The sequence below is a fragment of the Maniola hyperantus genome, chromosome 3 (genome assembly GCF_902806685.2).
Source record: "Maniola hyperantus chromosome 3, iAphHyp1.2, whole genome shotgun sequence".
NCBI classification, from domain to species: Eukaryota; Metazoa; Arthropoda; class Insecta; order Lepidoptera; family Nymphalidae; genus Maniola; species Maniola hyperantus.
The window spans coordinates 4,772,774-4,790,079 of NC_048538.1; the positions used below are offsets into that span (position 1 = coordinate 4,772,774).

The 17,306-nt window shown below is 35.9% G+C and overlaps 1 protein-coding gene and 1 long non-coding RNA gene across 6 annotated transcripts in view; one reads left to right on the plus strand and one right to left on the minus strand.

The window, feature by feature from the left end:
- LOC138404748 (uncharacterized) overlaps window positions 1-17,306 on the plus strand; it is a 102,801-nt gene that overhangs the window by 12,585 nt on the left and 72,910 nt on the right. The window lies entirely within an intron of this gene.
- Window positions 1-17,306, minus strand: part of SERCA (ATPase sarcoplasmic/endoplasmic reticulum Ca2+ transporting SERCA) — a 41,720-nt gene that overhangs the window by 12,072 nt on the left and 12,342 nt on the right. For 4 of the 5 annotated variants that reach the window (XM_069509600.1, XM_069509601.1, XM_034984607.2 and 1 more), the window contains exon 2: window positions 16,311-16,455. In XM_069509600.1, the coding sequence (XP_069365701.1) occupies window positions 16,311-16,428 (118 nt within the window). In that variant the 5' untranslated portion in view covers window positions 16,429-16,455. Of the gene's footprint in view, window positions 1-16,310; window positions 16,456-16,837; window positions 17,004-17,306 lie in introns of those variants that run through there. The other variant, XM_034984609.2, reaches the window with a different exon arrangement.

Consider the following 17,306-nt stretch of genomic DNA (forward strand, 5'->3'; position numbering starts at 1 on the left):
TAGCTTCAACAAATTCGTTCGTAAGAAGCGTGCCTCATATTATTCATTTTGGACAATATCTATTTGAAAGATTTTTCTTTTCGCCACGTATATTGCGCTCTAAACAAGTATGTAGTTCAATCAGAATACGAGGCCAACTATGACTGTGCATTGTACAAAAACAGAACCGGGCTATCTATATAGTCTACTACCTACCTAGTAGTTGGTTAAGATAGACTCCGTTTTGAACTCCTCATCCGAGACTATTCTAATTTGATTTTGATAGTAGGCACTTGAAAGAACGAGTATGAAAACTCGAGTGTTGTTAGTGAGGCTTCTTGAGTAACATGTTCCCAGTGACTCGATTATGATAAATGGATTAACTCAATCATAGGTTCATTGGTTTGACTTGGCTTGACTAGGTTAGACAACAGCTTCGATAATTCGGTTAACTGTCACCAGAACAACACTCGTTAAATATACATATAATTATTCCGATCGTTTATTGTATACCTATATCGCTTTTATAGTAAGAAACGGGACCGCCACCGACTGAATTCTTATGACGTCCGGCAGGCAACAGTAATCCTGAAGATATAAAAATATTACAAATGCTTTTGAATCATTAAATGAATCTAGCACTGATTTCGAATGCCTTTCCCACCGAAAAGAGCCAGGAAGAAACACGGCGGTTGCTCGTTTAAAATATTCAATATGCAATAGTATGCCATTAATTGCAGTCCTGCGCGTGAACGAGGGAGGGTCAAATACACGCTCTTTTATCATTTAAATAATCTTCGATTGTTTAATAAGCTTTTTTCAGACGCTTAATATATCAGTACCCTTATTATAAATGCGAAAAAGTGTATTTGTTCGTCCTTCAATCACGTCACAACAGTGCAACGGATTGACGTGAATTTTTGCATGGGTGTAGATAAAAACCTGGAGAGTGACATAGGCTACTTTTTATCACGAAATATCAAAGAGTTCCCACGGGATTTTTAAAAAACCTAATTCCACGCGGACGAAGTCGCGGGAATCAGCTCGTTTCTTAATATTTTTTACAACTTATAATATATGTTTTAAGCTTGTGTAAAGACAAGTCTGAAATTGATTGTGGAGTTTTATCACAAAAGATGAAACAAACGACTTTCGGACTTTTGAGGCGGTGCGCAGGAGTCGCGGCTCTATTACGATTTATAGTTTGCACTTTGCTTATCATGCAGATCGCCGATTTCCTTGAAACTAAGAACATTTTATCTTGCAAAAATTATAGGTTTTTCACCGATTTCCTTTTTCCTTCGAAGATCCCCTTGCCCTTTTTGTAATACAAATTTCTCCTAATATATGCCGCTTTACTCGAATCGTTGTAACTCGTACCTCATTAGTTTAGTTTCGTTCTCTTAGCGTGTGGTAACTGGTAAGTCAATCATTGTGACTATTTCCGTAGCCGGTCCGGCCGCCAGCGACACCGAGTCTAATGTAAGCAATTAGTCAACGTATCAATAACGCCTTGTCAGCATCTACGTACATTTGCGACTTAGAAGTATCTATAACTTCCCGTTGCGGCGATTTTAATGATCCTCGCTTCCTAGTGACCATCTACATCTCAATATAGTACCTATACGAAGAACGTGACATGACTATTAATGGTTTCAAAATACTTGGGAGCGTTTTTAAAGTATCCGTTCCGATATATTTAGAGCTAGCGCTTACATACAACTTTTATGTAGTTGTGTCATTAGTCTACTCTATGGTGATGTATGAACATGCACCTCGCTCTTTTTTGCAGTGTATTGGGCTGTTGTAACTTGTATGTACAAAAAATTGATGTTGGCCGGGCTTGTGTATGTAATCCTTAGTCTATGACCTTCGCAAACCACCACGTTGCAACTTCATAATATTGTTTTGAGGTTTACTACCGACTAAACCAGCGATCGGCCACTCGCCCTAGAGAGGCCCGTGACTGTTTTGTAAATAAAATATTTATCTATATTTATCTAATTATTTTAATTTATAACCCGGGGCGGGCTACCCCGCTCGCTTGAGTGGAAATTCAGAAAATCCTTTCTTAGTGGAAGTTAAAAAACCTACATGGAAAATATATCAAGTTTGTAGACCCAGTGTGGAGCTGTATGCGAATATTAGGTAGTCTATCCTTTGATATTATATTTTTTGTTACAGGTCATAATAATAATCATAATGATCATGCTCATGGTCACACACTTTCCTTCACTTTAAACATTCATTTATTTTTACTTAAGAATTTGAGCGTTGTACTTGAGCTAGTATCGCCCGTTACCAATGTGATCGCCTAATTAAAACGCTGTTATACGCTACGATACTCCTGTACCTGTACCGACATGACGTGATGATTGTAGACCATAATCACGAAATCTTTTGGAATGCGAGGTGTTGAAGGATATATGTATTATGTATAATTTTTAAATACACAAGGTTAGTGTAGTTAGTATCTCATTTAGGATTTTTTTATAGCGCTTGGCTGCAATCAGAACTGGTGGCAAGTTGAGCGCGCTTGCCGAGAAAAAATATGAAGTTAAAATTACTTAGCGATATACAAAGTACGCAATTTAAGTAATGATAACGCAAAGTAAGCAATTCTCTAATTTTCTAATTAATTAGAAAACATTTTTATGCATTATACGGTATACCTGCTTGTAAAATGTTGAATTTGCACTAAATAATTTATCTTTGTATAAGCTTTGTAAAGGACTTTCATCATAATATTTTATAGGTAAAGATCGTACGTTCACAATATTATGTAATTTGGCACTCATTCAAAAAGCGGAGCAAAGCAAAATTAGCATAAAGTTATTTAATTTTAACACAGTGAAGAGAGCTATTTTGGATCATTTTAAAAAGATAAAGTGTATATTTTAGTATGTATATATGATTTTTTTTTTTACGAAATGAAAAATGTGGGAAATTATCAAAATTCTGTTTTATAATAATATTAATGAGCACCGTTGCTGCATTATAAATTATAATACTTAATATTTATACAGAGGACTTTGTAAATATAAATTAGATTTAAACGTACCTATATATTATGAAGTTAATATTATAAAGCGTTAAGTTTAAACTTCCTGTTGTGAGCATCAGTCGGTCAATGTCATAAAAACGTTACTGGAGCCAATATATTATATAACCGTATGCCTAAATAGATTCTGAATTTATTCTTGACGTTTGTTCCTACTTTATGTCTATATGTTTTTAAACTTTTAGAGCGGTTACGCACTCATCCGATCCGAGTCCGTGGAAATACGGATATAAAACGCGGATATTGCTTACGCACTAATCAGATCCCTGATCATATTGTCTGACATAATATTGTCTACGTCATACGTCCGATTTGAATCCGAGAAATTCTCAGAGATGACGGACAGAAATCGGATGACGGAAGTCGCATCTAGTGGGTAGGCTACAATACAAATAGCTCTACGGCTACTACGGAATGTATTTTCACGGATTCGGATCGGATAAGTGAGTAACCGCCCTAGCGTTTTTTTACTAATGTTATGTGATAATAAATGTAAATAAAAATTTGTTTTTATAACGAAAAAGGACAAGGAGCATTTTGGCACGTAGGTATTTTAAACAGCTGGTATTGGAGCGTTCAAAAGTTATCAAAGCGTGAACGAATCTCACGTCTGTGTTATAGTTGCCAACTATACGCAAGACACCAACGCAAGATTGTCCAAAATAAACCGCTCGCGTCTATCTATTCTATATGTAATATATGTACAGTATTTCAGTCACTAAGCACTCTGAGCTCATCGCATCACGCGTCAGCATTCTCAGGCGCCACACACCTTAACGCCGGCTCCACACGTGGCCCCAACGCTGTTCGCCCAACGTGTGGACCGGGAAATTAGATTTGCCAACGTTGGGGCCAATGCTAATTTCCCGATCCACACGTTGGGCGAACAGTGTTGGGGCCAACGTGTGGAGCCGGCGTTACATCTGCATCCCACTCAATATAAATCCCTGCAGTATTAACTTTAGAACCAATGTTAGAACCTATCACAAGGTCTTAACTTTTGCCGGCTTTGGTGGATACCGGGCTTAATACATCAGAACCACGGTTCAGCTTTCAGTTGTTTGCATGCAAATTAAATGCTGGTGGCTTTTTTTCAGTATGGAAGGATGTAAAGGCGATGGCTCTGGTGAGTAGTATGTGTTATTTACATAACAAGACAGAAAAGTCTAAGCCGAATTGAAAGCAAAATATTTTTACATGTGTTTTAAGCTGTTTTTACCCGACTATGGCAAAGCCAAAAGGAAGGGTTATGATTTTAGCAGTCTTTGTATATATGTATCTATGTTTGTATCTATGTGTGTTCCACTGTAGCGGCTAAAGTACTGGGCCGATTTTGATGAAAGATGTGTCAATTAATTCGTTGTTATGGTCCGGATGATACAGGCTACATTTTATACGAACAAAATCGATATATCTTTAATATTTTTTTTTGCTATTGTATCGAGTAGGATGTCAAATGAAAGAGGAAAAAAGTTCATAAATATAAATTCAGTATATACTATATACCAAGCGACAGAAACCCAATTTTACTATAATTCAAGACGACCGTAGTCGGGTTTTAGATTTCAACTCTATCTTGTAGAGCATTCGTTATTAAAATTTCTGTGGTTACAATAATAATTATCGTTTTGGATAAGACGGAAGGATAAGTCCAACCGTGTGTAACTATCTACGGAAGCCTGACATAACAGATATGTTGCAACGATTATATTATCAGTGGATCGGTGAGGTGCCTGAATGACGCTGTGGTAGCCTAGTGGTTAGGACGTCCGCCTTCCAATCGGAGGTCGGGAGTTCGATCCCAGACACGCACCTCTAACTTTTCGGAGTTATGTGCGTTTTTAAGTAATTAAAATATCACTTGCTTTAACGGTGAAGGAAAACATCGTGAGGAAACCAATGCCTGAGAGTTCTCCATAATGTTCTCAAAGGTGTGTGAAGTCTGCCAATCCGCACTTGGCCAGCGTGGTAGACTATGGCCAAAACCTTTCTCACTCTGAGAGGAGACCCGCGCTCTGTAGTGAGCCGGCGATGGGTTGATCATGATGATGATGATGGTGACGTGCCGTCTTCAAACGCACGGCAAAACGTATCAACTTGAAAGCTGCCATATTATATCAACTCAATGACCCAATGTTGCTTCACCATTTCATATTATTATATTGATACATCGCACCGTGCCGCTCTCAGTAGCATGACTAACCGTAGTAAGCTATTAAAACTACGTCACAACAAAAGTTTTGTATAAGTAAGTACCTATTCTACAATGTTCCTATGGCAAAGTAAGCCAGGCCTGTTTCCTCTTTCATACTTAAGTTATCAAGTGACGCACGCCAATAAATAAGTATTTACCATAGCTAAATATAATTAGGCTGAAAACATACACATAACCGCCACCCGTACTGACCCTGCCAACCGCGTTTTGAGGCACGTCAAATGGTAGTATTATCTACAATCAATACACCACCAACGCAAAATACATCAAACCGAGTAATGTTTTTTTGGAAGCAATTTCCGTATCTTATTACTCTGTATTTTAGTTTTATACTACGAAATCAGCGCGCAGCGTCTTATCACAGAGATTCAATGTTTATGACGTCATCTCGGTAGATCACAGAATACAATTAACTTAGGCCATTGACATCGGAATAGGCTTTCGGGCCAAAGTTACAAGTCAATTTTATTTGATTCAATATCCGTGTCTTGTGGCGTCAGGTTGAGTGGCGTGTCAATAAATAAGTATGATTCCAACCTTAATTGTAGCTATAAAGAATACAGTTTTGTGTAGTTTAGCAAAGCATAAAAAACTAGTTCTTATCACTAATTTAATGTAAATGCGTATAAAGTATAAACACATAGTATTTCAATAGTGGGAATACGTGGGACGATTTTAAATAAATAAATACAATAATAATAATAATAAAACATTTCAGACTTAAGAACTATCAGAAAAAATCCACCATTAGGTGATTAATAGAAGGGATCAAGACATTCAGCAATGTGGATTACGAAGCAGGGGTAGAGTCTGCAATATCTTTCTACATATAAAAATTAATCGCTGAATGTGTTGCTGATCGCAAATTTCGAGAACAGCTGAACCGATTTCGCTACTTCTTTTTTTATAAGATTCCTTGAAGTACGAGGATGGTTCTTACGGAGAGAATAATTAAAAGAAATCCTGAAAAAGAATCGACTGTTAAGCGGTACGAAGTTCGCCGGGGCAGCTAGTAGGTATATTATAGAGATTGTTTACGTACCGTAGGAGAGATCATTGACTTATGGAAAATCGTTGAAAATTTTTTGTCATATTGAAAAATAGACTAATCCTGTTAATAGAATAGCAAGTTTGCTAAGTGGCAAGTAGGTATATGAATCATAATTATTATATGTACTTAATACCCCAAAGAAAACATTGTTCTGGTTTTTTGCAATACTTAAGGGCGCTATGACGCTATCACACTTTAATTTAATCATTTTTAGGGTTCCGTACCTCAAAAGGAAAAAAGGAACCCTTATAGGATCACTTTGTTGTCTGTATGTCTGTCCGTCAGTCGTGTCTGTCAAGAAAACCTAAAGGATGCTTCCCGTTGACCTAGAAACATGAAATTTGACAGGTAGGTAGGTCTTATAGCACAAGTAAATATAGAGATAAAAAGTAGCTTCTGTCACTCTCCAGGTCTCTATCTATTTATTCTATACCCATGAAAAAAATCACGTCAATCCGTTGCACCGTGATTGAAGGACAAACCAACAAACAAACACACTTTAGCATTTATAATAAGGGTACTGATAGATAGATTAGTGTGAACTGCCATTATAACAAAATCAGCAATGAAAGATGAATTAAAATATTTGGATGAATCATCGATGCGTCATCGTAAAGCACTAAAAAAATTAATGAGGACTTAATTTGGCGTTACATAAAATATTATTATCAGTGGTACATAACAATATATAATCTTGGAGTAATACAGTATTCATTTTAAAAGATAAACTGTATTATATACATTCTGAGTAAATCACAACCAGGATATTTCTTTGATCAGTGATTTATATATTAAAAGAAAAGGTACAAAGGCATGAAAGCGCACTTAGAGCGATGTACAAGAAAGACCACATGGCCTAATATAATACCCATTTTGAAGATTAAGAACGTGTGTTGTGATTAATTTTATGTGCAGATCACATGAAGATAAATATCAATTTTATTTTGATCTTGAACCTTATTTGAAAATTCAAAGTTTGCCTGCATTGAATAGGTAGATACTGGGGCCGATTCTCTTGTACACAATCTCTAAACTAAACTAAATTAACAGGTCTAAATCTAGTGCTATCCTTTTCCGCAAGTAACATTATGAAAGGAATAGCAATAGATTTAGACGTGCCATTTTCGTTTAGTTTAGAGATTGTGTACAAGAGAATTAGCCACAATGGGGCCGATTCTCTAGTACACAATCTCTAAACTAAACTAAATTAACAGGTCTAAATCTAGTGCTTTCCTTGTCCGCAAGCAACATTATGAAAGGGATAGCAATAGATTTAGACGTGATATTTTAGTTTAGTTTAGATATTGTGTACAAAGGAATTAGCCACAATGACAGCTCAAAATAAGGAAATACCTAAGTAACAATGTACTTGTACAAGTATAATGATTATAAAAAGTTTATGAATACATAAAATGTAACTTGTTTTACGTGTTAATTTTGAAGTTCTAACTAAGTTAATATACTTTTGATACCAAAATTTGCAAAGTTAAAAATAGAAAGTATAATAATCGTTTTCCTATAATGATAAATAATATAATTAATTCAATAAAAAAACTTTGTAGGTTACTTAACTAATTGGATACAAAAGATACGAGTACAAGTACAATGACACACCATTTTATTATTTTGTTAATAGATAAACCAGAGACTCCACATCATCATTAACCTATCGCCGAATAACTACTGAGGACGGGTCTCCTCTCAGGGAGAAGGGTTTGCCATAGTGGTCAGTATGCCTGGTCAAGTGCGGATTGGCAGATTTCATCAAGAACTCTCAGGCACGCAGGTTTCCTCAAGATGTTTTCCTTCACCGTAAACCAAGTAATATGTATTTGTTTAAAACGCATATAACTCTGCCCCCCGATTGTGTAAGAATAACCATTTCATGGCTATCGTAATCGTCAAGAAATTCTGCCCTTTGATTGGTTGATTCGCTGTTTACATTTTTTCACAGCCAATCAAAGGGCAGAATTCCTTGACGATTGCGATAGCCATGAAATGGCTATTCTTATACAATTGGGGGGCTGAAAAGTTAGAATGCGTGCCCGGGATCGAACCCCCGACCTCCAATAGGAGGCAGACGTCTCGAGTAGGCTACCACAGCTGCCTTCTTAGAGTTCTTAGAGCATGGAAATTCATTAACAAGAATTGAATTTGCTCAAGGAATCTATTTCGGTCGGAAGATTTCCGTATTGTGACCGAGCTCAAAGTGGAGTGACGTGTAGTTTGGACGCGCGGGCGATTATTTTGCCGGAGCAAACTAATCTCTCATCGAGTGGTTTGAGGCCAGAAAAACAAACAATCGCTTGTCTACCTTTAAGCCCTCTATTTTTAAACGTGCCGTTTTATTTAATAAAGGTGTAGTCGAACTGCAAATTCTTGAGAAGACTGAATACAGTTATCATCTATCGCATAAACATGACCTCGTCCGCATTATAGCTGTTTTGGTAGCAAATTAAAAGGAGAGAAATAAGAAAACGCTTTTTTAGAATATTTCTTTTAAAAACTGAGTTAATAAAGCTAATAGCAGAAGAGCATCAGACCACAGCAAATCTGAAATATACTCAGTAGTCCGATACCTATTCATGCGCTTTTTAACCGACTTCAAAAAAAGGAGGAGGTTCTCAATTCGTCGGAATCTTTTTTTTTTTTTTTTTTAGTTCTACTATTATGTATTCACTATTCTGTGGTTGTAGAACCACATCTGATACAGGATTGATTGTAGCTATAGTTCGGTAGATAGACATTCTGAGAATACTTTTTATAACAAAAAATAAATTTTTGTGATTTAAAAAAAGCGTTAATCTACGCAGGCATCAGCTAGTAGGCACTCTATAAAAGATCGATATTCAATCTTGAAACAAAGTATCAGCCAAATAATTATAATTAACTCTTGCAACACTGAAATGAAAATGAATCCTATTCTATTTAATATAATACTTTTTTTTATAATACCTATCAGCCTACGTAACAATAGGAAAACTCGTTCGAGTGTGACGAAGGGAAAGTCGAAAACGACGAGATTTGCGTTACGTATGACATGAAATAGATGATGCCTAACAATCTTTCACAAACTTTTATAGAACATGACCAACGAAACGTCTATGAAATTGAGCAACGTTGCTTTTGTCGTGATTTTTATTTTGTGTCTTGTAGATGGTAGAAGCATGGTTTATACTTTATACGAAGCCAGTGCGCTGGCGCCAGTCCTTGAAAAATAGACGGGTGCTCTACTCTCGCTAGCGATGTTAGCCAGCGCTTGCTTGACTTGAAAAACTTTTTATACAAGGCCAATACCAAACCATTGCTGACTGCCAGTGAGACCGGCAGCCAACGATGGCTTCGTATAAGCAATGCATAAATACCTAGGTGGAGACAAAGGAAAATGTTAATTTAGTTGTGACGTAGGCGCTGAAAACGGAAAGAAATAAAGCGGTAATGACAGAGTAAGGTTTAATGCAAATATATTGAAACAAAGCCTGTTATCGTAATAATACACTCCAAGCGAGCTTATCAACTAATATTTTTCCTCGGTATACGCCACGAGATTACTAACGAATCCCTAATAGTACAAATAGCTGGTTAAATGCGTATCAACCACGCAAATGGTGGGTTCCGTAGCCATGCTAGTTTGGCGTCATTATTACTTAAACGGTAGTTTTTTTCTAAAAACTATCCTAATGAGAACCTGATGCCTATATAACAAGGTTGCTAACTACCTTGTTATATAGGTATCCCCTCGGGCCTCGAGTTACAGTACGCGGCAGAAAATAATGTACATCGGCCTTTAGAATGACATTTCGGCTTTGTGGAGCGTTGTCTCTGTCACTCATACCTACGTGACGTTTTGTCGGTCTCAACGACATCGACAGAGACAGTGCTCTACAAAACCGCTACCTCTTTCTAAAGGTCGATGTACATTATTTTCTACCGCGTACTGCACTTAGAACTCGAGGGGACACCTTCAAAAATTTCATCGACTTACGCTTTCATATGGGATACCTACCTACCTCCTGAATTTTCATTCTACAGTTTTTTTTTCAAAATTTAAGTATGCGTCAATGTGAGTAACGCTTAGGTTTCTGTAATAACTGTCCTAACCACCTTATAGCTGTTATAGTTTATAGCAGACCCGCCCCGGCTTCGCTCGGGTGGAATTTAGAAAATCGAGGTGGGGGATGAATTTCCAAAAATCCTGGAACACGTATTTCTTCATTAGTGACCGAAAACCCAAATACCAATTTTCATGCAAATAACTTGAAAAATGACGGACTTTCATACAAACTTTCATCCCCTATTTAACCCATTTAGAGGTGGAATTTCGAAAAATCCTTTCTTAGTGGATTCCTACTCTTTACAAAGAACACACCCTCAAAATTTCATGTCTCTAGGACCAGTGGGTTAGGCTGTGCGTTGATATATATGTCAGTCAGTCAGTCAGTCAGTCAGGACTATGAATTATATATATATATAGATTTGTAAATTAGCTGACACAGACGGATAGACAGATTGATGGACGGAACTATATATAGGGGTTTCTTAGTTTACTACTCTAAAAATTTACATTTTGTAAAGTTGGTAAAGTATGTTCGATGAGAGATCGCGAATAAAAATGAATAAATCTTAATCTCTTAATACCTAGTTATTATCTACGGCCTACTAATAATAAAAAATACAAACTGAACGACTGTTTCCATTATACAGCAATGTCAATGACCTTCTTTGTTAGTCTATGTAAATGTAGGTACGCTAATTTATTTACATGACTCAAGTGATAACAACAACGATATCTTTAGTCTGGGAAGGTAAGCTTTAGGTTACTTCTTCCCCTGTCTATTTATTATTCAGTGGCACCGATTCCGTTTTCTTTCTCTTTTAGAGTAGGTATGTGCATCCTTTTCTTTTTAACAATGCTAAAAAGGGACAGAACATGAACTTTACATTAAAAGACTCTAAATTTTAGTGCACGCTACAAATTCAAACAGTAGGCTTGCGACTGTGCGCTAAAATCACGGGTTTTACCATCTAAATATTAAATTTAAAACTGTCAAACTGCGTCCGTTTTTTTCACATTACATTAGTAAGAAGAGGATGTCAATACTCTAAAATTAGGTTGTGCTCAGAATCAGTACCAATGTACTACTATATTAATTAACAGACATATTTTTCGATAGTAATATCCTAATATCATTATACTTAGTACAGTAGGCGGCCGAAAGTAATGTACGTCGGCCTTTAGAATGACATTTCGGCTTTGTAGAGCGTTGTCTCTGTCACTCAGACCTATATAACATTTTGTCGGTCTCAACGACAGGGACAGCGCTCTACAAATCTGCTATCTCCTTCTAAAGGTCGATATACATTACTTTCGTCCGCGTACTGTAGTAGTTTACATAAACCTAAGTCCTATTCCTATACTAAGTACTATAGGTAGATAAGTTTCGAACGAACCAATTTAGTTGCTTTCTGTATAAAAGCAAACAGCTAGTTTTAATCACTGTTCCAAAAACCGAAGCAGAGAATTAGTGTTCAGCAGACTTATCAGCTTAAAATCTGATCAGTCGACTAAACACATCTCCGCTCTACTCCGCTAGTTATATACACCATCACAGTCCAATCCGTCCTGTAGTTTGAGTTGTGCGGTAATAGATCAGTCAGTCAGTTAGTCATCTTTTCCGTTCATATATTTAGAATAGCTTATTCCCGCGACTTCGTTCGCGTGGACTACACAAATTTCAAACACCTATTTTACCCCCCTTCGCGGTTGAATTTTCAAAAATCCTTTCTTAGCGGATGCCTACGTTATATTAGCTATCTGCATGAGAAATTTCAACCCGATCCGTCCAGTAGTTTGAGCTGTACGTTGATAGATCAGTCAGTCAGTCAGTCAGTCAGTCACCTTTTCCTTTTATATAATTGTATAGATTTACGCTCAAAGCTCAGATAAATAAGACAGTTAAGATTCTTATCAGAAGAATGTCCTGCAAAATGAACAATATATTCTATTTTTATAAACAGGAGGGTATAAGGGGTTGTCATAACGCCTGAGAGGGCGCCTGACCGATGTTCAGAGACACGCACCATTGAGAACTTGCGCTACGATCACCGCCGACCTCTATACTAGTACTAAAAATAATACCTAAGGCACATATGAATAAACCTTTACTTGTGTACTGTGGCATAGGTACCTTATGTTAAAACTAAAAAAATCAAAGCTTTTATTAATTTACTAACTTACTAATGAAAATAAAATATACTTATTTGGTAAGTCTATCATGACTATCCTGTCATTTGCCAATTTCAAATTTAAATAAAAACCAGCCAAGTGCGAGCCAGGCTCGCGCAATGAGGGTTCCGTACTACAGTCGTATTTTTTCGACATTTTGCACGATAATTCAAAAACTATGATGCATAAAAATAAATAAAAATATGTTTTAGAATGTACAAGTGAAGCCCTTTCATATGATACCCCACTTGATATAGTTATCTTACCTACTTCAAAATTGAAAATACTAATTATTGGTTTATGACCGCAATTTAATTTTTTTGTGTGATGTGACCACAAATTCACGGTTTTCAGATTTTTCCCCTAAAGCCAGCTATAAGAACCACCTACCTGCCAAATTTCGTGATTCTAGGTCAACGGGAAGTACCCTGTAGGTTTCTTGACAGACAGACAGACAGACAACAAAGTGATCCTATAAGGGTTCCGTTTTTCCTTTTGAGGTACGGAACCCTAAAAGATATTCAAATCTATTTAAGATTAATGTTAGTGGTTGGTGATAAGCTGAACACATAGTATAGTACGCGACAGGTCGAGATGGCAATCGGGGAAGTAACGCACCACACACCCGCGCTAACCCGGTGCGAGCGAGCGCGGATGACGTGCAGGTGTGCGGGGCGTCCCCCCGCCTCATACCCCGATTGCCATCTCAAGCTGTCGCGGACTATACTTCAATGTTTATAATGTTATCTGGCTAAGTTTTTGACTTAAGTTATAACTTCAATGCCTTCCAAGCAGTACAAGTTCATCTTGTTAGCAAATAGAAACTGCACATGCCCTTGGCTTAATTTGCTATCGTTTACAAGCGAAACTCATCAGCCAATTTAAACAAAAGAAATATACTTAAGTATCTTGTATCATATTAAATAATGAAAAAAGTCATGGCAAGGTTTGGTTTGGATGATTAGGGTTGAATTTTTTATTTTGGAGGAAGCAAATTATACTTAGTGTTTCTTCCTTCTTTTTAGGGTACCGTATCCAAAGGGTAAAATGGGACCCTATTATTAAGACCCCGCTGTCCGTTCGTCTGTCTATCCGTCTGTCACCAGGCTGTATCTCATGAACCGTGATAGTTAGAGGGTTAAAATTTTCACAGATGATGTATTCCTGTTGCCGCTTATAACAACAAATACTAAAAAAAAGAATAAAATAAATATTTAAGGCTCCCATACAACAAACGTGATTTTTCTGCTCGTTCTATAGATCATGGTACGGAACCCTTCGTACGCGAGTACGACTCGCACTTGGCCGGTTTTTTCCTCTCCATAAAATAAAATCGCTATTATTAAATAATAGATTTGTAGCTAGTATATATAAAGGTTCAATCATAAGTACTAGGTCAAGCTGTCCATTTTAGCCTGTATGTTACAGTTATACTATTCATATGGAAGTATAGTTCTATGATATTTGGTCTTCAGTTTCTATGTCATGGTAAATTTTATAAGGTTGAACCAATAAATATGCTATTGTTAATATATTTCTATATAAATTATTATAATCATAAATGCTTCAAGTAATTCACTTGATGATGCAGCATGGAAATGCAGTTAGCATTTTTGATTTCATATGGAAAGACTTACTCAAATATTATGTAAAAATGTTATTGTGACCTTACTGCAAATAGTTGATTTATTTCTTGTGTACCAACTACCAAGTGCTAGCCTTTATCAAACCTAGTCTTTAACCTAGTTATTAAAAAACCTTGTCTTTATAAATCTCAGTAGCATGTTGTTGAAAGTTGAAATACATAATTTAGAATCACACATAACTTTATAGTTTTTTTCAATTCATACTCCACACTTTTAATAAATGTTATCAGTAGACAGTACCCTTATTATAAATGCGAAAGTGTGTTTGTTTGTTGGTTTGTCCTTCAATCACGTCGCAACGGTGCAACGGATCGACATGATTTTTTGTATAGGTATTGATAAAGACCTGGAGAGTGACACGGGCTTTTTATCCCGGAAAATCAAAGAGTTCCCACGGGATTTTTAAAAAACCTAATTGCACGCGGACGAAGTCGCGGGCATCAGCTAAATAGTTCTTATTTCTCAAATCTTATTACTGGGATTTTGCTGGGATTATCACATTGACCATTAAGACGAGAAAAGGAACAAAAAACAGTAATTCTTTGTCATTACCAGAATGAGGTCACCCATCATTTTATCAGCTTGAGCCAACATTGCTTAGCCAAGACAATACATAGCTTGAGCTGCTGATAATGACTAAGCTACATAAACATATTTCACTATAGTGATACGAATTACCCACGGACGAGAGAATTTTCTCCTCTGTGGTAATACCTCTCAGTCAAGCTATCTACACTAGTATTATAAAGAGGAACGATTTATATTGTTGTATGTTGGTAAGGAATAAACTCAAACCTACTGGAACGATTTCGAAAATTCTTTCACAATTAGAAAGCTACATTATTCCCGAGTGACAGGCTATATTTTAATTAAACTAGCGATCCATACGAAAATCGTAATAGGCTACCCGTGCGAAACCGGAGCGGGTCGCTAGTACTGAATAGAGAAGTGTAAAAAATTGGCAAACTTTCACTTAGATAAAACTGGCAAAATAACTATTGGTTTCTATGAATACACTTTGAAAGAAACAAAAAAGTAAGACATCTTGCAAAGATTTTTGTCCATCTATTGGTTGGTACAATGCTTTTTGTGAGTCACAGATTTTCTCTTGATTATCCTTGTTTAAGTTTTAATTGAATAAGTGGAGGCAGTCAGTCAGTAAAGGAATCCAATATGAATCGTCTAACAAATGGTTTAGAAGTAGGCATGTGATCCAAATGTGTCCTGTATTAAAAAATATTATATATACTAAGTAATTGCTGCTTTAATACATAATTATGTTTTGGATATGCTATGACAATAGCTTCTACATATTTACATAGTATTGTGTAATAATGAAATTACTTATTTACAATTAATTAATTACAATGTATATATGAGTTACAAAGTTACTTGCATTGCTCTATAATATATACATAATTCTATAAAATTATATTACTATTTAACCTGCTGGATATTAAGTAAAGTATTCTTACATTCTATATATCTCTAACATAATATATACAGTCAATGAACTTTGTTTTTAGCGTTGTTTTGTTTGAGTGTTTTTTTTATAGAACTAAAGTGTACCTTGAGATATTTTTTGAATTTATTTAGTAGTTGTAAAAAAAATAAAAACAATTTTTCATACAATTCAAGATAAATATTTTCAACAAGACTATGATTCAGAATGTTTGTGGTAAGTTTATAATTTCATGCCATATACTTAATAGTTACAAACTTAGTGCATAAATAATTAATATTATTATTAAATACCTACATAATATTATCAAGAGATCACAGTCAAGGGCTAAATTGTATATGAATTTAAAAAAAAATCTGTGAGTAGACACAGATAAGCTATTGCATGATAGGTATTCGGTATGTATAAGCTGCTTTAAAAATTGCAAGTATTTCAAAAAGTCTGCCTTGCTCTGAATAGTTTATCAACAATAATTTAGTTTAAAGTTAGTGTTCACTTGCAACAAAAGTCGGCTCTCATTGTCCATTTTAGTTCTGAACTAAAACTTAAAGTAATTGACTTGCGGCAAGTGTTTACATGTTACAAGTGACATATGAGTGACTTGCCAGAGTTGACATCAAGCAGGCTTCATTGCTAGTGGACACTTAACGTTATAAACAAAGCTACTTACCATTTGGGCCATATTTGTCTTGATTTCTTTTGACTTGGTCCGGAGTGAGGCCTTTGTCTGGGTCTGTGCCAAAATATCCTAAGACTTCATCCACGGATTGCGAGTGAGCGTCCTCCATGGTGAATTTTCTACGTTGCCGTCAGTTCTAAAATACAAGAAAGGGTATAGGTTATAAAATGACAAGTCATCGTCAATCGCAGAGGTTATGTTTTAACTACAACAGATACATTAAGTTTGCGATTGTTTTTTGTTAGAAATGAATCGTGATAGTTAATAACGGTCGTTAAATTACAATAATCTAACGTCATTCATTACGCAGAAACCAAAGTTAACCTCGAACTAGTCTTTTTTATAGGAGTACCACTTTAACCAATTTTCCTTCGAATGATTGTGAAAACATCTTCTAGTTCCAAGTTGAAGTTGAGATGCTTTAGTAAATAGGGCACACAATTTTGGAAGGCCGTTAACTAGTTATTTCCTCCTTTACTACTCTTAAGCACCGTCTGATCAGAACACTGCACACTCACCGTGAACTTTATTAATACATGAGCAAAGTGTCTCTTAATAATTATTTCACTTAACATAAATTGTCTGAGTTCTTTATTTTACTATGAACTAAATTTTGTACTAAGCTAATACTTTTTCTCGTAAATATCATAAACTACACCAACACGTATCCAATCCAGCCGTCATTTTTCCAAGACTGACGTAAAATAAATTCGTAGCTAGCGCCACCTGTTATCCATGTCAAAACCAATGTTAACAAACGATGATCTTTTTATTACGTTTCTATTATTTTATTCAATAATAAATTGCGCGATTACGTAAATATGCATCATTTTAGCATAATAGTTGATAGGGAAACTTTAAAATAACCTAACACGATAAATATAATTTATGGTAGTGAATAAATGTGGTGCGTTACTATAGGTCGAAGGAGAACCACGTGACACAGTGCTATTTTTATTCTTTAGGCGCCTAAAAAGTGCGGTATTT